This window comes from Mugil cephalus, chromosome 12 (genome assembly GCF_022458985.1).
Source record: "Mugil cephalus isolate CIBA_MC_2020 chromosome 12, CIBA_Mcephalus_1.1, whole genome shotgun sequence".
Lineage (NCBI taxonomy): Eukaryota > Metazoa > Chordata > Actinopteri > Mugiliformes > Mugilidae > Mugil > Mugil cephalus.
Genome location: NC_061781.1, coordinates 25,304,791 through 25,328,880, shown reverse-complemented (window position 1 = coordinate 25,328,880; position 24,090 = coordinate 25,304,791). Strand labels below are relative to the sequence as shown.

The 24,090-nt window shown below is 40.9% G+C and overlaps 1 protein-coding gene across 14 annotated transcripts in view; it reads right to left on the bottom strand.

Moving 5' to 3' along the window:
* Nucleotides 1–24,090, bottom strand: part of tns1b (tensin 1b) — a 160,424-nt gene that overhangs the window by 84,363 nt on the left and 51,971 nt on the right. For all 14 annotated transcript variants that reach the window (XM_047600628.1, XM_047600631.1, XM_047600640.1 and 11 more), the window contains exons 2-3: nucleotides 23,471–23,585; nucleotides 9,970–10,007 (exon numbers count right to left, since the gene is read on the bottom strand). In XM_047600628.1, the coding sequence (XP_047456584.1) occupies nucleotides 9,970–10,007; nucleotides 23,471–23,585 (153 nt within the window). The remainder of the gene's footprint in view (nucleotides 1–9,969; nucleotides 10,008–23,470; nucleotides 23,586–24,090) is intronic.

Here is a 24,090-nt window from a genome sequence, read left to right as displayed (position 1 = left end):
CAGTTGATGGCTCCTTCAAAACTAAAACAAACACGAATGTCAAACATTCCGGTAGCACAGAAACCTCGTAGCTGTGTCCAAACGATTCCCACGAATGTTTGCCAGTGTGAAAGCCAGAAAAGTTCTGGACAACTCCCACGTTTCTGTCGCTGTGTTGGACACTAATGCTAGTTTAATATGAGTGGGTAAATTAATGAGGTTTGTGAGAAGTTTCACCAAGATTAAAGCCGATGATGTGGCCACTCAATGCACAAAGAGTTTGATTAATTCAACAAGAGAGAAGAGAAAGTTCCAACACAAAGAAAGAAATAGGGTACAAATAATTAAACCAGGATATTAATGTTCAATATGTACCCAATATACACACTCAATATAATACTTATGTATATTCTATCCATAAATTTCGTCTAAGTACATGAAATGACAGAAACTATCATTGAAAAACCCATCTGCTCTCATGGAGGTTATGACCTATAGTGCAGCCTCCAGCCACCAGGGGGAGCTCTACTTGATTTGACTTCACTTTTGAGGAGCTGTTCCTCCATTTATCTTTATACAATCTATGGTCAAGTGGGTATAGGAAGATATCTATACACACTTGAGAAGATACAAAGATATAAACAGGTTCCTCCTTCCCACGAGGACCACCAGCAGATCCTTGATAAAAAAAAAAAAAACTAAAAATCTATATATATATTTCACTGCAGAGAATCAAAAAGTATTTTTTTTTCTGTTATCACAATACCTTTCGATAATCTTTGGAAAACATATTTGTGCATGCAGGAAGAACTGGTGACTGTTACAGCAACCCAAAACTGTTTTACTGTACGTATGCGTGGGGGCGTTTTAAAACATGCTTTGACCCACCAACTGACAGCATGTTAATTACTCAGCAATCATCGTGTGAACTGTAATTGTCTCTGTGGCAGAAGTGATAGTTGAGCCCTTGGCCCATATTGATGCAAGCTGCTCTGAGACTAAATTAAAACACTGAAACCAAACCGATTATCTGAAAGACACCAGAGAGCTCCGCCAAGCTGAGTGGACTACTAATTCTCAGCAGACCCAACACAACCAGCTACTACAGACAATTCTCTTTAATTTTGCATGAACTCCTGAAAGCAGCCAAGCAGTGAAGAGTCCTCCCAGAATACAGTAAGCGTCGCCTTTTTTTATTTCCATTCACAACCTCACCGGCTATTATCCGGTAGGAGACACGGAGACATTCCTGAAGAATGTTTGGTACAAATTTGTTGCAAATTAAGGATGATTTTTATGCCTCGACGTGGAAAGAATGGCCGCCGCCTTTGATGTTGCTCAGAAGTAATTACATGGAAGGTAGCTCTGAAAGGAACACCTTCAGCTGAGGTCGTGTTCACCAGATGTCGACTCAGTAAGGGTTGTTTAATTCGCTATTAATGACAAGGGCCAGGAAGGAAGGGAGGGCTGCCAGAGAGGCGACATGTGGTTTCTGCTAACAAAACAACACGCATGTTTATGTGAGATATACACCTTTAATGTAGGGACTGTACTGAGCTGTGGGAAGGGGGAAATCCCTGCCTTTAAGTGTGTGACTTTGTCCGCGTTTGTCCTGTCCAATGCAATTATGCAAACCAACAGTTACACCTCTGTATGCTAGGAACTGGAAAGTGTGGGAATCTGTTATCTGTCTGTGTTTGAGGTTAATATGTTTCTCTTAGTCTGGACTATATCCTATGTGCTGGCCTTTATTGCCTTTACGATCCCATGGCTGCTGCTTGTAATCACACCAAAATGCCAGAGACAGCTCTGAGACAGACACGTCTTTTCACCTCTTCATCATTTGTTTTCCTTTAACCGCTCACGTTTCCAGCAGCTCTGGGACTCAGACGTTAGCAGGAATCCCTGTGACTGGACAAGTGTGACTATCACTGCACTGCCTAACTTTTCAAACTGGCAGAACATTTTAAAATGAAAGAGGCGAAATAAAGCTGGGAAAAGTGACATATAGGCAGAAAACAACATGGAGAACATAGAGAGGAAGAGAGCGCTCTGGGTGAGGTCCGGTTTCATGAGTCTGACTCAAGCTTTCCCAAGGAACGGCGGATCTCTGTCCCCCAGCGCCCAGTGGAACGTTTCACCAACGCCCATTCAGCGCAGACCAGATTTAACATGGATTTTTTCTTCTGGATGCTCATGATTAGGCAACGGGAGCTTCCACACAGCAGAGGCTGGAATGGGCTGGAAAAGGAGTCACAGTGAATCAGGAGACTGGACGGTGATATATGGGGCGGGGAGTTGAAAAAAAAAAAAAAAAAAAAAATGCTTTCAAACTCCACCAGCATTTAATGAAGACACATCACCCACAGCTGTTGTAGTGGACAGGGGTGATGCCGCAAGAGATGGTGCATGCAATTAAATTAATTCAAGTCCTCTATGTTCAATAATATCATTTCCCCAGTTTAGTTCTTCCATCTCGGTCTTTCCCTCATGAACTTGGCTGATTGTTGAGATTCTTTCCAGCAACTCTTGATTGCTCCATCATGTTAAAGGCTGGGCGTTCCTCTTTGTTTACTCTACTGTATCTATGCACATGTCGCTACCATGCACTTACTAAATACATGGCCACAAGCCACAGCTCATTGTGTAAGCCATTCGCTCACACGTGGAAAGACGATGCCGTAGCTCTCAGTCGAAACTGCAGCTCTGGTTTTGTTTTGTTTGTGCTCTTATTTGAGTTTGAGCAGCAGCAGCAGCTTCTCTGCTCAGAAGATCGAGGTTAAAGCTGCACCTCTAAATCGGTTTACTGAGCTCTACGCAGCATTTTTTTTAGCATGTTTTAGCTACAGATGTTGGTTTTATGCTCCATGATTAGGTCAGAAACATGACTCCATTGTGCTCCAATTATTATTACATAACAGCCTGGTCACAATTATTTGTGCTCACCGCTATCATTTGCATAATTGTTTCCATTTATCTGTAGAAAAGGAAGAGGGTGAAACAGAAATTTCGTACATCCTTCGCTTTTTTTTCATCTTGTTTTCCACAGTTTAAGGTTTACCAGTCACTTCCTCTTGTTGCGTATCCTTCCTCTGCTGCAGGTAAATGGAAACTTGGGGGTTTTGAGGCTAACATGGTGACACTAAACTGTATATCCAAAGAAATGCAGTAATTCAAAAGAGTCAACAAGCATCTATTTGCTGGAAAAACACCTCATAACACTATTTAGAAAAGTGCAATATAAATAAAGCAAATTGTTAGCCTTATAGCATATTTGAATGTTTTTGAAAAACAAGACAAAACATTGTTTTTGGGAAGCACATTGGTATTTTTATTGACATTGTAACAGTCAAAATGACTTAATTATGCTACTAGGCTAACGAAATAAAGAATCATGTATCATATCCATGTTGTGTTGACAGCTTTTTTATGGTAACCAAAATAGATTAATGGAGCTATAAAGGATTTAGGGAGGTTCTCCAATGGTTCAAAATGTTGCTACAAATGTTTAGCGTTACTTATTGGATGCAAATATTGCAGAAACTTATTTAAAAATGCCAATAAAGATGGAGCCAACCCCTTTTCCAAAAGAATCCTCAAATGAGAGGCCATATGATTTATCCCGTGCTTGAGTTGTTGTTGTGCTCCTGCAGACGTTTGCTGTCATAAGGAGGAGGCAGAGCAGCGAGCATGTGTTCTGTCCTGTGACTGCTAATTCAATTAGCCTCAGAGCTGCTGGCTGCCTCTGCATTTGATTAGCTGCCATCTTGGAAATACAGCACATGCAGAAACCGTAAAAAACAAAACAAAAGAGTATTCTGATTAGGACTCTTCCCTGTACATTTTATGTTTACTCTAACAAGTTCCTGCCCTCAGGCTGTCACAGCAAAGTGACTTGGACACAGCTCCTTGTACATTCCCTTAACAGGGGTTCACCCCCCCTCCTCTGCTTTTACCCCTCCTACTGTAAATCCCATGTCTTACTCTCTGCAGGGCTGCCACCGCATGGAAAAGGAAGGAAGCTGTTAATGTTGTCACTGGGGTAGAATACCACCCAGACGTCTTTGAGACGCCACTTCACTTGGGGATAAGTCAGCCATCTGTTACACCTAAACAGCTACATGGTTCATCTTTCTCTCAGTTACTGGATTATTCATTGACATTAAAGGACATGCATCCTTTCATACATCAGAGGTTTTATCACACTAATTATGAGAAGTAACGTTTAAATGAGTGGAGTTAGTCGTATGCCATCCAGAAAAAGAGTTTAGCCCAAGAGAAGGAGAATGAACTTTGACTTTGACTTTTACAAGCAGCCCTGACAGCACATATTTACTCTTTATCTTGTAAGGCAGCTGCTTTCTTGTAAGATTCAAGAGGTTTAACTTTACATGACCTCCCAGTGGTCACAAATGTGATTCAGGTGTGAACAGTCTGAGGTGATGATGGTGAGAAACCATCGGATGGTTCATCCAATCAGTTGCCAAGCAGCTTTGGTTCTGGTGTCTGCTAATGATGACTTTTCGATGGCTCTGTGGAACAAACCATCTGGTGGATGAGGTTCATTTACTCAGCAGCTGTGACGGAGTTTTCAATTAAAATAACTTTATGTGAAGCATTTTTGCTGGTTTCCTTCTGTAGATTGAATGACTTCTGTGTTTCAGTTGAAATGAAGCAGCTGCCAACATTTCTAACGTGTGTTCTTGGTGAGAAACTACCTCGTTGGAGCTTCCATGAGATAAATGATTAAGTTTAATAAATGTAAGCATCCTTGTCTAACCATCTTAGTTTCATTTGAAAATTAACACTTAATGGAGGGTCATGGAGATGTCATCACAGTATTGGAAAAAATTAAATCTAGACCTGCAATCAAGCTAAATGGTAATAATGACATCCTGTGGAGATTGTTGGTGGTACTATCACAAAACGTCAAGGTTACCAGTAGGATGCATCTTTTAGGCAGGTAGAACAGAACAAGGTACTAAGGTCACATCCCAGAGGAGTTAGTGTTCTGACTAATAAGTGAGGACGTGGTGTCGTTTCAAGTTGGTTAAAAAGTTTTATCCAGTTGAATGATGAAGAACTCTGCCCAATGGTTGTTCAAAGAAAATGGAAAATTATAAGAAATATATAATTAAGATAATAAGTTCTTCACAACCCCACCAAGAAAAATGTCTGGGGCATTGGATACAATTCATTTATTCTTGAATTTTGAATTTTGTTAACAGCAAAGCACAACAGCACTAAATGGTAAAGAACTACTAGGAGGTTAACCGCCTTCAGATCAGGTGGGCATTTGTTTGTTGAATGTTGTGCTCTGTAACCAACGTCTCCATTTGTTCAGGTGAGGAAAACGCCAGTTGCAAACCTAAGAAACTTTCTCAAAAATGCACTTCACATGTGTGGATACAGGTGTTCGGATGTGTCAAAGACTTGTCTGCAATAAATAAAACAAGATAGATGATGTGTCTTACTCTCAGCCACACCAAGGACTTTATATCTCTAGGTGATCTCTCAGAAATGCTAAAAATGTCGGAAAACAGCAGCTCCCGATGCGTGCACGGTGCCAGAATGAATATTAAACTCAGTGGTATGTACTTTCATCCAGAAGCTTCCTGGAAGCGAGTTTATTTATGTAACACACAGAACGCTGCAGCGGCAGCCGAGGGCTTTGATTATCTGCCGTTATTTTAACTGATTGGTTCAATATATTTCAGTGGTATTCTTAATGCTTGACGAGCACGGAAGAAATCATCTAGTGTGAAGAAAAATGCTCCCACACTCTGCAAAACAAAAGAAGCAATTTACTACTTTTCACTGGCCAAACCTGCTGAGCCAAATCAGGACATATCCATCAGCAAGATGCAGGCAACAGAACTCTAAGTGAAACGTGGTGCGCTCGGTAAAAAGGAACTAAAAGGGCCACAATCATCAAATCTGAAAAAACAAAAAGCGCAAAGTGGAAGTGAGCCAGCGCAAAGAAATATATGAGTTCTCTCCACAGTTTCAAAACATGCATTCTGAGAATTTCAGGAGCTGGGAAAATGAAAACAAGTGCTTCATCATTTCAGAGCAAAAGAATTAGCAGAGTGAGAGCGTGTGCATGTTCTACCACTTTGGTTTCTCAGACTTCTTTCCTCATTAACGGTGGAACATGGTGGTTTCCTTCTCAAAACACGCTTGACAGGCAAAGAAGGATCAGTGAAATTCAATAGGTTCCACTCAGCACCTCAGCCGAGTGGAATTAACTACAATAGTTCAGGATAAGTGAACAGGTATTTGTTGACTCCACGTTTCCAGCTTTGTGATGTGACCAAAAGTATGATGGAAATTTAAAGACTGCGTTTTTCCCATGATCAACAAATGTGATGAAAAACCACAAAGAACATGAAAACACACCAATGTGGACCTCTTTATTAAGAGTAGTTTACAGTCCTACAGCAATTTGATGGCGTATCTATGACATCGGACGTATAGACTGTACATAAACATGAACAACGCGTCCTCACTTCCTTTTGGAGTCTGATGAGTACGGCCTGAACGTGTAGTCATGATATCGATGCCCCGCCCACACTTCCTCCAGACTCAGTCGTGTTTTATTTAATACTACGCTCTACTCTACCTCTACCTATTATTATTTGATGTGTACTAGTGTTTTACTTTGACACTAATTCACACTAATTCACACTAACATGGAGTCAGCCACCAGGGGGAGCTCTATTTGATGAACAAACACATCATGACATCACTCATTGGAGTCTGAAAATCGAAAATGAAGCCCAAAGTGGGCAGAGCCAAAGATCGCCATGTTGGCGAGGTTTGCTCCGCCCCCACTTGGATAGTGAAATAAACTATTGAGACCAAAATCGGGGTTTTGGCTTTTAGAGCCTCAAGTGGCCACTCCATGAACTGCAGTTTTTTGCATTTCCACATGGGCTTCATCGCTCAGACCTGGAGGTTACTGCCTGGTCCACAGCCTGTGGTAGGAAGTTAAAAGCATTTACACCAGCGCTGGTGTGTCTGTATTGTTATATAATTACGCCACAGAAACACACCCGGATTAGTCTGAGTCACTCGCTAAAGTGGGACAACAATCAATCAAACTAAATAAAAATGTCATCACAGAATGTGGATGAAGTATATCAGCCACATAACCAACACCAGTGCGTTTGAACCACAATATTTAATTTATTACTTAGCTTCAGTGAAGCCGAATGTTTCCGGTGAGACCGCTAACTCGTCTTGTGTACTTGCAGCCAAAAGACTCATAAGACTCATAAGATCCGGGTAAATGGAGACACTGGACTCGTGATTCCTGATTCAGTAGGATCCGACTGGCTAAACATGTGTGTAGGAGCCTGAACAAAGGAGAACTGGCTGCGATGCGTAGTTTCATTTCTGGGGAGGTTCATGCTAGGCTACAGCGTAGGGTCCGGAGCTACGCAACGTGTCACGGTACAAGAAATTCCACATTACACTAACCAAGGACATTATCGTTTATTTCAGTCCTACATACACATCCTGCTGCTCTACATTCCCACCAGATCGTCTAATCTGTTTGAGTAAAATCTACAAGGCCCAGCTGTTTTGGGAACCAGTAAAACATTTGGGATTTCCTGAGAGTCTGAGTCATCCGGGCTTGAAGTCTTTTTCTAGCACAAGAGGATTTCTGTTTTCACTGTATGAAACAGAAAGGGTGTGCTCTTAATAAATGAGATTAAACAGTAAAGACTGAAAAAGTTTGAAAATAACTAGGACGAGTATAAATCTACAAATGCTCCATTATAGGTGCTGGGTGGGTCCTTACCAGGGAATACAGGGTACGTCTTCAGACTGAAATGAGCATGAGCAGCCCATGAACTCCTACCTTCCCTTAATAATTCCACAGCAGGATAGAGGGAAAGTCCCAGGCAAACTGATTCTCTATTTTTTTGTAAGCGAGTAAAGTATATCTGGTACAAACGTAGAATAATCAGAGTAATTCTACTTTGAATCCATGTTGCTGTCACTTCCTGGGTGATCTAATCTGCTGATTCTGTCTCCTTCCTGTCATCACCCAAGAGTGGAATTTTACTGACAAGATTTAACTCAGTTTTCACATCCAGTTGTAAGCAAAGGTGCACATGGGTTGGGGTGGAGTGTTGGGTGGGGGGGGCACATTTTGTGACCATTTGTTTGCAGTTTCCAGGTCAAAAGTGAACCACATATTAGTCTAGAGCAAGATAAATAACTGTAGCAAGTACGTGGGAGAAATGCTCCAGTCTGGGATTATTACGGAGCATCTGATTCCTAACATGTAAACGTTTGACTGACAGCACGTAGAAATGTCTTCAGCATAAATAAGTCATGAATTTGTGCCCAGCGTCTTTTTTTTTTTTTTTTTTGTGCCGATAGCGATCATTCTTGACCCTGCCTTGGTCACTCCCTTGTTTTTCATCTCAGGGCTTGTCAGCAAATTGCTTCCTGCCAAAGCTATGACATTTCCAGCTGAAATGTTTAGAAAAAGAAATGCTGCTGTGATTTTTGGAGATGGAAAGCTGCAGATTTGTATATATGGGGACTGGCAGTTAATTCTGGGCTTCTGTAACAGAAAAATTGGCTTCCTGAAATCGAAACGTCATAAACAAATATGTACTATGAACGTCCATTAATCAGTTTTCAGTAGAGTTATTGAGAAAGAAAAGGACGTAGAGGAGTTTTTCACTCCGTACTGTATACTGTACTGTGTTGAAAGAGAAAGGGACAGTATTTGATCACAATATCCAGATGTGGAATTTATTCATGTGTTGGACATTTCATAAGATTATAACTGCTTCATGTGCAGCAGATTTACACCCAAATCTCTGATAATCGATCTAATGATTCAGTTCTACTGGACATAAAACACAAGGTAAATAAGGTATTTTCTGTCAGGATTGCTAAAAAGATGTATAAATTCCACCTGTTCAGCTGAAGAGGTGCAAGTTTGTGAGAGGTTCTCATCTAATTCTTTATTCACAACAGGGGGTACAACATGTTTAATAAGACATGTAAGTTTTAAATGAAGGGTTGGGTTTTGTACTGTACAAACAACCTCCTCTACATTGAGTTGGAACTACAAAAACTACAAAATCCCCACCCCCCTCCTATTCTTTTGGAGCTCAGTGAAAAATAAAACCCTTTCTCTCGTTCTGGGGAACAATCCCAGAAGTTATGATATTCCATTGCAAGAATAAACGAGCCAGCATGCTAATCTGCTAATCGTCTCAGGCATTTGTGTCTGATAACTTTCCACTAGGGTTCTGTCCCACATGGCCCAACTGGTATTATGTCTGCCCTGCACCCCTGGCATTTCCTCTGAGTAAAACAGGGAGTGGGCAAACCTGGCAACTAGCACCCGTTTTTAATAATGGATCCCAGATGAAGGGTGTGTCCATAGGTGTGCTGTACGCCTAAACAGAATAATCCTTCTTAAAGCCCTAAATAAGCCGTAACCTGACACAGGACAGGACAGAAATGTCTGACTCTAATAATGTGGCAAAAACTCAGACTTCGCTCCCCGTTTTCTTGTACGTGCTCTTTGCCTTTCCACAACAAGATGAATCAAGCAAGGTCTTTTATTTTTAGACACGGGGCAATCTGCAAGACGCAAGAGTTCGTCCAATGTAAACATATTCTGGTACAAAGAGCACTTGTTTAGACATTCTTAAGATTTTTTGCAGAACATAAACTCCCTAAACTCCACCTACCCTCCACATCTGCATGCACTGTAAATGCACACACACACACACACATACACACTTGTCCCAGCGAGTAGCCGCCTCCACCTAAAACATCATAATTCCTCCTCGCATTAACTCAGAGGGAAAGGTCGGGTATTAAATGTGCACTTTTCACATGGACAGCAGTATAAATCTGATCACTAAAAGCAAGGTCAAATTTGTGGATATCATTTAAAAGTGACACTGGATGCACGTTTGTGACATTTTTGAAAATAATTATGACTCTTACCTTGACCTCACATTTCTTGTGGCAAGCTATTCGGCACACTGGAGAAAACAGAGAAAAAAGAGGAAACAAAGTTAACTTCACAGTTCATGAAAAATAAATATATAAATAAATAAAAATCCCCAACATCATCATGGAGAAGTCCAGACTGTGTGGTGCAGTATGACTCATGACATTGAGTAGTTATCAAGGAGGCATGAAAAAGCAAGAGGTTCATTCAAATTCCACAGTGTTTGTTCTGTGGTCAAAGTCAAATATCATCTACTGTTGGCAGGCTAACGCTGCCCAGTGTCAGCTTTGTGCTCTCAAGACTCTGGCGTCCTTTCAAAGGCTTAATTCACTACTCTGAAGGACAAAAAAGATCTGATATCTGTGTCACTGCTTAAAGTAGCAACATTAAACCATCAGCATGTGATGTTTTTTTTACTGGAATGGACAGAAAAAAAGATGTTGCAGAGATTCTTGTTGAGACATCGCAGACAATCTTAAAGATACCGTTGTGTACTTTTCTGTTTCACAGGGCAGACTAAACAACTTTCAGCGCAATGAATCAATCAAGATATTTTCTCTCTCATGCTCAACAATAGACAACCTCATAGATTCTCCTACTTCTCTGCCCAAGTCTGCACTTAAAGAATATTACTTGTTTGACAGAATACTAAGGAAAAGGACGTTTCCAGAATATGAAATCAGATTCCCAACATATAGTTTTCAGAATGATATGATGCTTGTTTGCTTTTGTGCACAGTGGAACAGAAAGAAGGGTTCTGGGTCTAAAGAATATGTGTTTTAGTTTGGTCCAAGTCTCATTCACTTAAATTCTGTCTCCATCTTTACATACTGTCAATAGCTTCAGTGTGTTAGCCAGTTAGGGGGCTTTTCCATGCAGGGGTTTCATGTTCTCCTTATGCCTCATGTTTTGTGAATGGTTGATTGTCTGGTTGGTTATCAGACAGTTATCAGAATGGTTATCAAGGCACAACATCAATAACAACAACAACTAAAAACCAGCATCTTTCTTAAAGGGACAGCGCTATTTTTCTAAAGGTGCTGTGCAACAATTTTTAGAACAATATTCATTATTACACAGGATAAGATGTTACAGTCCTATGTGCCAAGATCTCAGGCAAAACACATTTAGAAGTCCAGTCCAACTGAAAACCACCCAGCAGAGTAGCATCCAGCTACCAACTAGCAACCAGCTAACTAGCCTAGCCAGCAGCAGCAGTGTGCACCACATCATTGGGGTTTTCAAGTGGGCACCTCCCTTCACCGTTAACTTAGGCCCACGACACCTCAAGAAGGTTTAACAGGGAGCTCCAGCATCCTGGAGTCACCCCCGTCCATGCTGCTACCGCACGAGAGATTAGCTTAGCCCTTTTTATTGCTATTCAACAAAATACTAAATTGTGTCAGTCGGGTGTCTGAGCTACCTCTCTCTCCACGGGAAGGGAAGGGCAGGGGTGGGATGAGGATACAAGACTAAACCATGACCCGCACACCCAAACACAAAATCTACCACAGTATTGCGGTTTGCAAAAACAAAACAAAAAAGAAAGCCATAAATCAAGGAGGTAGTTGGTAGTTGACACACCTGTACTCAACAGACTTACAAGACAATCTGATGTGATAGTCTTATAATTGATCAAGGACCAAACTCTATCGGTTTTAGTATGAACTTCCTACTTGTCATCATGGGATTACACATAAATAAAGTTTCATACAATGTTAGATGATAATAAAGGGAAACTTTGGTTATCGATTCCTGGTTCATTTCTTAAATTAAGTCTTGTCATGCTGTTAATAAGAAAGGACTCCCTGGTATAAGATAAATCAGAAAAAAACAACAGGGGATCACTTAAGTTATTACATGGGATCTTTTGGAAAGCCTCCATTTCTTTAATATTGTTCAAGGCATTCCATCTATTTGTCCAGATGTGGAGTCTCAGTTTATTTGAAGGATTAGAGCAGAGACAGTAAAAAAAAAAAAAAAAAAAAGCTCATGAAAATCTCATCAGACAAGATTAAAGAAAACTTTAAACTATAGAATTTCCACGCGTATTTTGCGGCCTCCCTTCTATCCTCTGCGTGGACTCCCACCGGGTCTACAAATAAGGGTCAACAGGGGAGAGCACCTGGACCGGCGGCTCGTAAACCGTCAGATCCCCTCGAAGGTCGGAGAACCAAAACACGGCTCAGCGTGCCGAGGCCGAGGCTTTCCAAATAAAGAAGAAGGCTGTATGGTTTTACTGGAACGCTCTACACCTTATGTAATGAGTTATTCTTCCCGTCTTGAGCTACATTTTTCCAGGCAGTTGTAATATTTATTGTGATTAGATGTTAGGTCGGTGATATGGCTTCAGGAGGTGACCAGTCCAGACGCTGTGTGAGAGCGGAGATCATGTTTTTCAGAACCATATTCTTCCTGTAATCTTTCTTGCTTCAGATATATAGTACACTGTAAAAAAAAAACATTGCCTTCTCCCTGCAACGTGTTGCCTAAAATCACATGTTCTCTAGTGTGAATTTACAGGAATCCATCCTCCGAGTCCAGCGAGGATTCAGTTGTACGATAAACAAACGGACGGGGAGCCTGATTACATTCTTAATTAATGAATGTATTTCAGCTTCGGTGAAAGTTCAGCACTCACCCTGTGGCTTTTACAAATTCACATCATAAATGTACAGAACTGAATATAAATATGAGTTCTGGGTTCGTTAAGAGGTTGAGCTGAACACATAAACAGTCACAATCTGTACAGCTGGTCCTGGTAAATAAACATCGTGCGCACGGTGCAGCAGCCAAATTTGTGAAAATGATATAACATTTAAGTTTTGGTTTATGTCTGTTCCCACATTAATTATTCTCCTTTCGAATAGCTGCTGACAAATTGTTTAAATTGGATTCTTTGTAACTTGTCATGAGCCCAAAGGAGTTTTTCGTTGGTTCAGGGTCAAAGGTCAAGTATTTAGAGGAGCCGGGGTCACGTTAGCGACTCCTAATCAGAAGAACTCATTTATTTTCTGTTATTATTTTTTCCACAGGGACGATGACGTTATTATTATTGTTAGAAAAAACTTGTTGTACTTAGTCAAACCATGTGCAGCCAAGCTTTCATTTATAGATACCATAACTTATATCAGGCACACAAGAAGCTAAAGCTCACTGATAAATGTGAGATAAACATGTGGACTTGCTTACATTTCAGGGCTGGTGTGCACATATTAAGGCAAGAAGAGAAAGTGAGAAGCTTGCTTTTTAAAGCCAAATATGTAATTACATCATGGTGCATGTAGTTTCTATTTAAACACCCGCTGGGCTATACTTGCATTCGGGGGGTTAACATTTGAAAGTATTTTTGACGTCTTGATTAGAGGCTTTCAAATGTGGGTGGAAGCGTGAAATCCTACCGGGATACACAGAGTCCCAGGGAGACGTAGGTTCCCAGGGTCGAACTGAACGGAGCTTTTCTACGACGAGTAATGATCAAACACGTCACTTTGCACTTGTTGACTCTCTCACAGGAGAATGTATGAAACCATCTGTCAGATTCTCATTGATCACGAAGACAAGAAACTTACACTTAGTGGAGGATCCTCAGTGTATAGAAGTTAAATATGTGCAGTACAGTAACAACACTAACAACAGCTTCTATATAACACAAATGCGGTTTTCAAGTTGAGGCTAAACTATGAAATATTTTTCATTTCTCCTTCATTGATATTAGATTAATTGATTCATTATTGGCTGAGATGTGCCGTATGTTATTATTTTTTGATGATTATTTTTTTATTTTTTTGTACAATTTTTTTCTTGTGGTATTTTATTTTATTAATTTGTTCATTTTATTATTTTTTATTTTATTTTTGTTTTTCTTATCCTATTTTATTTTACTTTATTTTTCTTATGCTATTTTATTTCATTTTTCATTTTTATTATATTTTAATTTATTTATTTTATTATTTTATTTAATCATTATTTTTATCCTATCTTATTTTATTTATTTCATTATTTTTATTTTATTTTATTTTTGATTAAAAAATATTTTTAACTATCTTATACCTATTTTTCTTTTTAAAGATTTTTTTTGTTGTTCATTTGTATCACTAAGTTACTGCAACCAAGTAATTTTCCTTGTAGATCAATAAAGTCTACCTACGTCTCTAAGTGTAAGTCAGTTCAAACATGCTTGGCCTCTTGCTTGATAAGCGTAAGTACCGTGTGTGTGTCCATCGGATGATGTCCAGCACTGCTCCTAACACGTGAGTGAGTCCCCAGTAAACAAGGCTCCTGACTCACGTGGGAAATAGCAGGACTTCCATATTGGGTGTGAAAGCACGGAGCTCAGAGCGCTCGGGTTAGGCTTTACCTTGTTAGGAAGTCGGAGATTTGGAGAATAAACAGAGCAGAAATGATCCTGGTGGAGGGAAGAAAGGGAAGGAGGGAGGAGGGATGAGGCGGGATGGAAGATGAGGAGAGAAAAGAAAAGATACTGGAAGAAAACATGTGTGGAAAGGATGAATAATAGAGTGAAGAGGGCGTTGACATCAGTTGTGAAGAAAAGGAGAGGACAGCGGGGATGGGAGTGGGTCAGGATGAGGAGATGATGAAGAACACGAGCTGCTGTCTGACTGGTGCATTAATGGAGGGAGGAGGGCGGAGGGGGTGAAGTTAAGAAGAGGTGGGGTGTGTGTGTGACTGAGGCTTGGTGATTTCCTTCCCCTGGTCCCTTGGAAGGAGTGTGTAGTCCCCCAGGGCTGGGCTGGACCCCCTTACAGCACACAACACAATCAGAAGGCCGGGGCTGGAGAATTTCCTCTTCCTCCCCTCCTCACTCTCACTTTCTCCATCCTTCCTTTCCTCCCATGCACATATACATCGCTCCTGTGTGTACATGCACACAGCAACTCCCTGAACTAACTCATCATGTGAACAGAAGCCAAACACAAATTCATTAAACTGCAGTTACATCATTATAATACACATATCTGTATCTGCACAGGGACGGGCCTGTGACACATTCAATCTTCCATAGTCAATATTTTCGTAGCTGTCAGTAAAAAGTCCAAAATCAACAACGGAGTGATCTTACAAATAAAGTTTGTGTATCCAAAGCCTGCCATATTTTAGTTCTTTATACAAAAACACTCCCCTGCCGTCCAAAGCCTCTGTGCACCGGCTGAAATATTACCTCATTATTAAAATATTAGCAGTGGCTCTGCAGGTTATTTTGACACAGCCCCCATACTGAGATAAAAACTCACAAGTACACAAAAAGTGCATTAATCCTCATCTATGAATAGACTTCTAAAATATTACAATCTCTTGTTTGTGGGTGGTTATGTACACTCACCTGCCACTTTATTAGGTACACCTGTTCAATATGTTTTAACACAAACAGCTAATGGCAGCAATTCCATGCATTCATTTAAGTTCAAACAGAAGTTCAAACTGAGCATCAGAATGAGGAAGAAACAGGATTTAAGTGACTCTGGTTGTTGATCTGAGTATTTCAGAAACTGCTGATCTACTGGGATTTTCAACCATCTCTAGGGTTTAACAGAGAATGGTCTGAAAAAGAGAAAATCTCCAGTGAGCAGCAGTTGTTGATGTGAGAGGTCAGAGGAGAATGAGCAGACTGGTTGGAGATGATAGAAAGGCAACAGGAACTCAAATAACCACTGGTTCCAACCAAGGAATGCAGAATACCATCTCTGAACACACAACACGTCCAACCTTGAAGAAGATGGGCTACAGCAGCAGAAGACCACACCGGGGGCCACTCCTGTCAGCTAAGAACAGGAAACTGAGACAGTTCACACAGACTCACCAACACTGGACAATAGAAGAAAAACGTTGTCTGGTCTGATGAGTCTCAATTTCAGCTGCTACATTCAGATTTCAGGGTCAGAATTTGGCATAAACAACATGATAGCATGGATCCATCCTGCCTTGTATCAGGCTGGTGGTGGGGGTGTAATGGTGGGGGGGTCATGGTTTAAATGCCACAGTCTACCTGAGTATTGTTGCTGACCATGTCCATCCCTTTATGACCACAGTGGACCATCTTCTGACGGCTACTTCCAGCAGGATAATGCACCATGTCACAAAGCTCATATCATCTCAAACTGGTTTCTGGAACATGAAAATGAGTTCACTGTTCTCCAATGGCCTCCACAGTCACCAGATCTCACTCCAATAGATAGAGGAACCTTTGGGATGTGGTGGAACGGGAGATTCTCATCATAGATGTGCAGCCGACAAATCTGCAGCAACTGTGTGATGCTGTCATGTCAATATGGACCAAAACCTCTGAGCACTAGATGAGGCGTTTGGTATTCACCTTCAGGATTAAACAATAGAATGATGCATCTGGTCATGTGTGAAGTTACAAAGGTACTAGTCTAGTACGGTGAATGATCTGACTGTGATCTCTGGAGTCTCTCCAATCATGGCACAACATAGTTATGGACTTCGTTCCCAGTGAATACATAACATGCTTCACTCTAATTTAAATGCTTTCTATAAGGTCTGGGACCTTTACTTACTGGCAGCATGTTGGGTCCACGATCTCATCCGTCTTACGTCACAGATTTCCCACATCAGCCTACCGTGTCTTTGTGACTTTGTTTTATGTGGCCCTTCCAGCCGTGCTATGTTTATACGCTCTGTGTTGATTGTTATACTGTTTTGTATGAACACATGTGACCAAAGAACTGTGTCGGTTGTTCTTATCTCCAGAATACGTGCGGTTAATTCCACCGTTTCATCCAAAGGAATCTTTATTTTAAAGCATGTGCATACACATGTCATCTTTCTTTCTCGCTGTGTCGTCTGCAGCAGCATCCAAGCAAAGCACTATTAATGTTAGTAATTACGGACACTCGCTATCCCTCATTTGACTCAGACGAGGATGTCGTCATTCAGCCCACACATTTTTCCCCCATCCACAATCCTCGGCTGTGTTGGGTTTCTGTGGGTGAAGCCCCACCTTCATCCAGCTGCTGGGGCTTTCTTAACACAGGAGATCCCTCGGAAAACCACGGCAGAGGAGAAGGATTAATCCTGACAGAGTGTTCCCATGCAATGGCTGTGTACTCAGATCTGTGTCATCTGGTAGTTTCTTACTGACAAAACATAACTCCTGTTTGTTTTCCTTTCCGCCTGTGTGTGTGTGTCACCATGAGTATTAGTCTGACTTTGTTTTGTTGAAACAGCTGTTTCCCTCGATACAATGGGCTGCAAAACAACAACTGGAACTTGCCGTACAAATAGAACAAGTGTAAAAGGCTCAGGACTGAGGTTTATGCAGGCAGTTCTGTGCAGATCTCTTGTGCAGATGGATGAACGTGCTCCGTTCGAAAAGAACGACTCTGCTGTCACCTGGTGGACGTCCCCGAATCTGAGCTGGTGATTTTGTAACGTTAGTTGGGATTGTGGAGATGTAACGACATTAAGACTATAAAGAGAACAAAAAATACAAAATTAAATTTTGTAAATGGACGAGCTAATAATGAAAGCACCAGAAAACAGCTGCTTCCAAGTTTAAGAATGAACTCGTGAGATAACAGGACTGAGTAGATGTGATTAAAAGCTTCTTAACGTCGACTGTCTCATTTGTGTTTCATAAGGTGAATGTTTGTGTTGTTCAAAATAAAATAATAAAAAATAACCAATCAGTATAGATCAGTTAATTTATAATGTTGCTTTCATTTCTATCGGGTTCGTTTAAAACCTGAAAAGTTGTATATATTCTATATCTTATCACGCCTGGTCAGTCAGTCTTATTTACCATGCATCATATTCTCCAATTTAAATTCTTTCAATGATTCCAAGTGGCTTGAAGCTAAACACACAAACTTCTTCTCTGTTCTTACATCATATATCTGACACAGTAAACATAATGTAGCATTTTATTAGTTACTAATATATCAACTAATGCAATCTACTGCCAAACAACTTACTTTATGATTAATATAAAGTTCACAAAACTAGAATTATTATAGAGCACTACACAGATGATCATAGATAGATGATTCATGTGTCAGCTTAAAATAAAATAAAAAAACAACAACAAACAAACGTGTACTGGATTCATCTGGGTTTGGTCTTAACATATTTATATGAGCTACATCATTTAGCTTTAATCCTCTAGAAATTATTATTTGATACATTTCTTTTCTATTGAACATTCAAAATCAAAAACTAAACTAAACTAAATTAGATTATTCCAGATTATTCCATAAATTTGATTTTTATTTATTTTACAGAGAAGTCTGGAAATTAGGTTCTGGAAAAAATATGGAATTTTGAAACCTTTCACACTGAGACACGTGTAAAACACACATGTTGAGTTCAGTTGTGATGAACTATTTGTTGTAATGCCTCAGTCCTTCCAGCAGGCGGCTCTGTCGCTGCATTCACTAGAAAACAGCCTCACTGTAGGACCTGAGTTCCTTCATGTCAGCTTTGAACTAACTAAGGTTTCGTTAATGAGCCTGAGCAGGTTTGTGAGAACAAAGATGAAGTATTAAATAGGTGTTAGGATCAGAAGAAGAAACCAGGACAAAAAAATAAATAAATCTTCCTGCTCATTTTATTGGCTAATGATAATAATGATATTGGACCAGGAGACCGTCACCATCCATCATCCATCGTCCATCATCCAGCAGAAATCATGTGGTTATCTTCATCCATGTGCTCCCTTTACAAAGCTAATATGTGTGCGTGTCACGGCCCCGTTCTATTTGTGCGTTTGTGATATGAACTTGGCTGCACAGACCGAAGCGAGTGCTGAGGCGCCTGATAAGTAATCAAACTATTTTTATTGTGCACGCTGTTGTAACACATGTTTTCACGACCCAAGAATGTCTGGTTAATGATATTAAAGCTCTACGTGCTGCATGTGTCTTTTACCCTCACTGGGATTTGCTGCATACCAGCTATATGAGCTAAGTTGTCCAGAACAGAGCTGTGATAACCTTCACTCTGCCACACACACACACACACACACACACACACACACCTGCTATTGTAGTAAGTCTTTGAAGATCCATGTACAGCTGGACAGCAGCGTGGTCGCCTCCAGAACAAGGACAAGTCCGAGCGGAGCAGCTACACCCTTTTTTTTTTTTTTTTAATTAAAGCAGCTCTGACAAATAAACACATTTGTTTAAGGTTTTGTCCTGATGTTTTCTTTAGGAAGGTTTAATGTCCTCTAGTACAAAAGGCGCCATGAGAAGAAGGAAATAAATTCTGAGACGTGTGTTTGAGTTCAGCTTAGAGATAAGTTTCAGTGAGAAACGCTGCATTCAAAACGATAAGGTCCTTTTGGAAGACTTGACCAATGTCTCTGTTGTACTTTTTCCTTTTAAGGGCACAACAACACCTCTGTTTTCCTGCAGTGAAAGAATATAAAAGCCAGTGAATGTCCTCTGGACATTCAGGACATTCAGGACATTCAGGACCTTCAGGACCCTAAAATACATGGAATTAATGTTGTTTAATATTCATCAAACATGATAATTAGTGAGCAAACCCGGTCTAGATCTTTCCTCCTAGTCCTAATAGGTGTTCAGAAGTAATAATAAGATACTAATAAGATCATTTATACACTATGAGTCACGTGCACTGATCAGGCATAACATTATGACCACCTTCCTCATATTGTGTAGGTCTCTAAAGTGGCTCCAGGCCAGTTGTGAGAGGCCTCTGAGGATCAGTTTGGGATATGATTCAGATTCAGACAACTTTATTAATCCCACCACGTTTGCAATTTGTCAATAAATAGACAAAACTAAACTAAACTAAGTAAAAAAGTTCCCAGATAAAAGATTGTATAGAATTTAAGAGCTGATGGCAGAGCAGAGTGGAGCGTACCGATAATCAGAAGACAACAGATAAACCTCACTGGCAATTTCCTGAGTGTTTGTTGGTCAAGTCGCCAAACTTCACACCTGTGATCTTCGAACATGTTTTTATATGTTATGCAAGCTTCTTTATTTTTTTATCTCTCAGCTTGATGAGAGTGAAACACTGGAGACGTTCAATAAAAGACTGATAAAAAAATGATAGATAAGATAGACAACAGGACGACTGAGAGAGAATTCAGTTTGTGCAGAAGAAGCTTCACAATGCAAATTTAAGGTCCTCATCAAAAAAAAAAAGGCACCTAGATATTTATATGAAGCAACCTTTTCTACCAGTTTACTGTGGATGATGTCGTCTGCAGCTGTGTTTTTGTTGCATCTAAAATCAATGGTGCTGCAGCAGCACAGTGTCATCTGCAGCCAGGTGTGGAGGCCAGGTCGATGCATTGTGCTGCTCTTCATGTTTTTTTTTTAGTTGTTTTGTGTGTCTGTGTCAAGCCGCATCCTGCTGCCAGAAAAAAGGAGTGTCTGGTCTAGTCTAAGTGGCTGCTACATGTAACAAAGTAACATCCACATGAATGAATGCCAGGTCCAAAGGTTTCCCAGCAGAACACTGAATTGCCACAGTGGTCATAATGTTCTGGCTGATCGGTGTAGTCTATTGCAGACATAAAATAAACCAGACTTTGCAGAGCTTCTGCCTCCATCCCACTGGGAGCATGCAGGCTGAGATGACATCATCATGGTCATGTTTTTTAAAGACGCGGTGCAACAGTTTACAAAGTCTGAAACCTGAATCTATTGAGAGGCTGACGGCCCCTTTACATATATCCTTATTTCCCGAGAGGAAAACAGAGAGTAGTTTATGTCTGCTGTCTGAGCAGGATGCACAAACCCAGATGCATCTAGGGGAGGAGGATTAAACTGGGCTAAATTAAATCAAAAATACAGCTCAGAGCCGTCTTGTCCTGATGGTTTATTTCTTCTGTAAATCACTCACAGACAATGGTCCCAGGTGCAGTCCTGTGTCAATTTACGAGAACACTTAAGTTACTGTCTGCGTCTACAAACAAACATCATTCATCCAGAACAGAGCGATGGTAGCAGCTCATTAATTTGTAGAAACCTCAAACACACACGTTTTCCAATCAGACTAATCCTTTTTGTGGGCAGACATTCTGACTTTGATCAACAGCTCGTTCCTGCTAAAGGCTTAATGTGTCTGTGTGCGTATTGTTGGCCACACGTAGCTACCAGATGCACAGTTGTTTCACCAAAACACTGCATCATACGCAGGGAATGAGGCGTTAATGACACACTTGTCTCACAACACAAAAACAACATCTGGACGCAGCAGGTAGATCATAAAGTAAAATGCAGAGTAAACACAGGTAATAAAGTGCACTGATTTTTATGCGGCTTTGTGCATCCAGGAAGGGCGCGCTGCACTGCGCCAACATTATCATTTCCTGCAACAACTGTTTTGTACTCAGACACAGTGACACCAAACAGACGCATTCTTCAACAGCAGATTAAAGACGCGTTATATTCAGATCAGGAATGTAGGTGAAACTGTACGAGAGTGTCGCACCCTGAAAATGAACAGTTTAGGAAGGATGTGTTATCACTGTGTCTGCATCGCACAGTCGAACTGTACACAGAGCAGCACGGGAATCTGTCAAGGCCCTGAAACGATACCATCCCACATGTTTTTCTAAGCTGCATCTACCCATCCTCTGCCAACTCTGGTAAGCTGCAGGCTAAATTTGCCCCCCCCCCCCTTCCCGCCCCCCTGGGTGTGCCAAGCCACACTTCCAGCCATTTCCACATGGTCTCATTTGACGTTATCTGTTTGAAAACAGACATTTCCACTACAGCATGACGTGCCGAAAGGATCGAGGTCATTTCATTCTTCACTTTTGTTTTAACTCACTGGGAGCCTTTAATTGCATGAACCACGTACAGAAAAATAAAGCTCATGACTGGATCTCAGTTACTTTCCTGCAATTGTTTGATGGTTCACATTGTTTAAAGGTTACACAACTGCCATTTGGTTGTATTGCACCCAAGTGGCACATATGTAAGTTTAAGGAAATACATACAGTATATTTATTGGTTTTACTGTGTGTTCACTGGTGTTACGTTAAGTTACTGTGTTCATGCACAACAGTCACTCAAAGCAACTGATGCGCCCTTAAATGAAGACTTTCTGTTCTAGAGATCAAGTGGCCGACACTATGCAAACCACAACAACCCTTCTCATTGTCTCTTCAGTAAACACCATTAAGGAAATTGAGAAGCTCTTAACCTTTAGCCTTCCTCGAGCTTCTGTTGCCCTCCTCTGACTAAACCCTGACACGAAGACGACCCCGGGCAACCTTGGACGACCTCTCATTTAGACCACTGACGGATGTTGGAACAGATATTGCTTTCACGGTCACAGGCGTTATTGTGGAGCCCCTCGGTGCCTCTGAGCTCTTGTCTGGGGAGCATTTAAGTAATTAAAGGGTTTGTGGATCAGTCCAGTAAACTGCTTGTTTTTAACAGTAAATCATAACAGATTGCACTTTCAACGTACTCTAAGGAGACTAATGGTTTAAAATCCACTTTCCCAGCAATGGTAGGTTAAATCTACATGGACATCACCACTATAAACAGTGACTTAATTATTCATCTGACTGTTAGTTAGTTAGTGAGAAGGTGAGAGGATATTGTCGTTCTTATTACTACACCATGACAAACTGCAGAGAAGCTACAGAATCCAACAAAATCTCATTGCCTGTTGTCACCAGAGGAGTCCCCCAGGGCTCTTTCCTGGGTCCATTACTGTTCATCATTTACCTTCCTCCACTTGGCAGTTTTTTCCATAAACACAAGGTACATTTTCACTCCTATGCAGATGACACCCAGTTCTACATGTCAACACATCCAGCCTCTACTAATCCAGCCCCCTGTCTAACACAAAATAAATCCAGGTTCTCCTGCAAATTCAGCAGTAAAACAGAAACCCTCGTCGGTAGTATGTCAAAGTTAACAGTTTCTCAATAAGCATTTATAAACGTGCTCTACTTCCCTCCTCTACTTGCTTTGGCTTCATTTTTTCCACCGTCCATATTTACACACTTTATGCTTGTGACGTTCACACAACTGGCAGGAAGACTTTTAAATACAGATGATTAAACAAAGACTAAATATACAGACTGTATGATTCATAGTTCAATCACATCCCCAGCTAAGTGATTGCATCAACGCTCAGATGCCCTTCACAGTGTATTGTACATTAGGAAGTACATTCCTCACTCTTTACTGTTGAGCACAGACTCATTTCAGATAAGATACACAAAAAATTAAAGAACTTGTACTAGACTATGACGGTGAAGGAACGGCCACTGCTAAAATAATGGTGAATCAGTGCAGTCGGTTTAACTCTGATAAACCGACTGCACAATGTCACATATGCTAAACACCTCAAGAGTCCTGTTAACTTCTGAGGCCAAACGTACACCCAGTAAAGGGAGGTGCTCCGATATCCCTGTACATCAACGCAGCTAAGACAGATGTTGAAGCTCCTTTTAAGATTAGTGTCAGTCAGGGATTGCTTCCTGCCACCATAGTTTGAGGAGGGGTGACTGACCTCGGCAGATGAGTCCGTCCTGGATGATGGTCTGTTTGCAAACACTGCAGTGCTTGGTCTTCTTGAAAGTCTTCACCCGGAACGTGTGGGAATGAAGAGCCTCCAAATCCTCTGGCTGTAGTGAGGAAAACAACAACAAAAGACAAAGTAGGTGGGATGTTAAAATTCAGTGGATTTAAATGAGTCCAGATGCTATGAGTCATTTTGCACAGTCATTTTTTCTCTGAACTGCTTTATTTTATTAAGTGTACATCAGTCATATTCATTCTGCTCACATTCATCTCCCCATACAACTAGAACATTATGACAGGCACGTCCAGGTGTTAATTCTCAAAATTCAACCCTTAAAAAAGGAGACCGTGGACTAATTCATTCTTTTCCTCTTTCCTTTCCAACCTGTCATCTCATTTCCCTACTTGGAGGTGTGTTATGCTACTCTTTGGAGAGGCTGTGTCCGTGCACCCACCAGCTCTTTTCCTGTCTGCTTTGTAAACCTGGCATAAGGCACAAACACAAAAGTCCGTCTCTGGAAGTGTTTCCTGCAGCATCTTTACGAGAAAATCTGCATCGCGTTTCCGTCTTCCCGGCTAATGTCAGGCCACGGGGAAATGTGACATCAC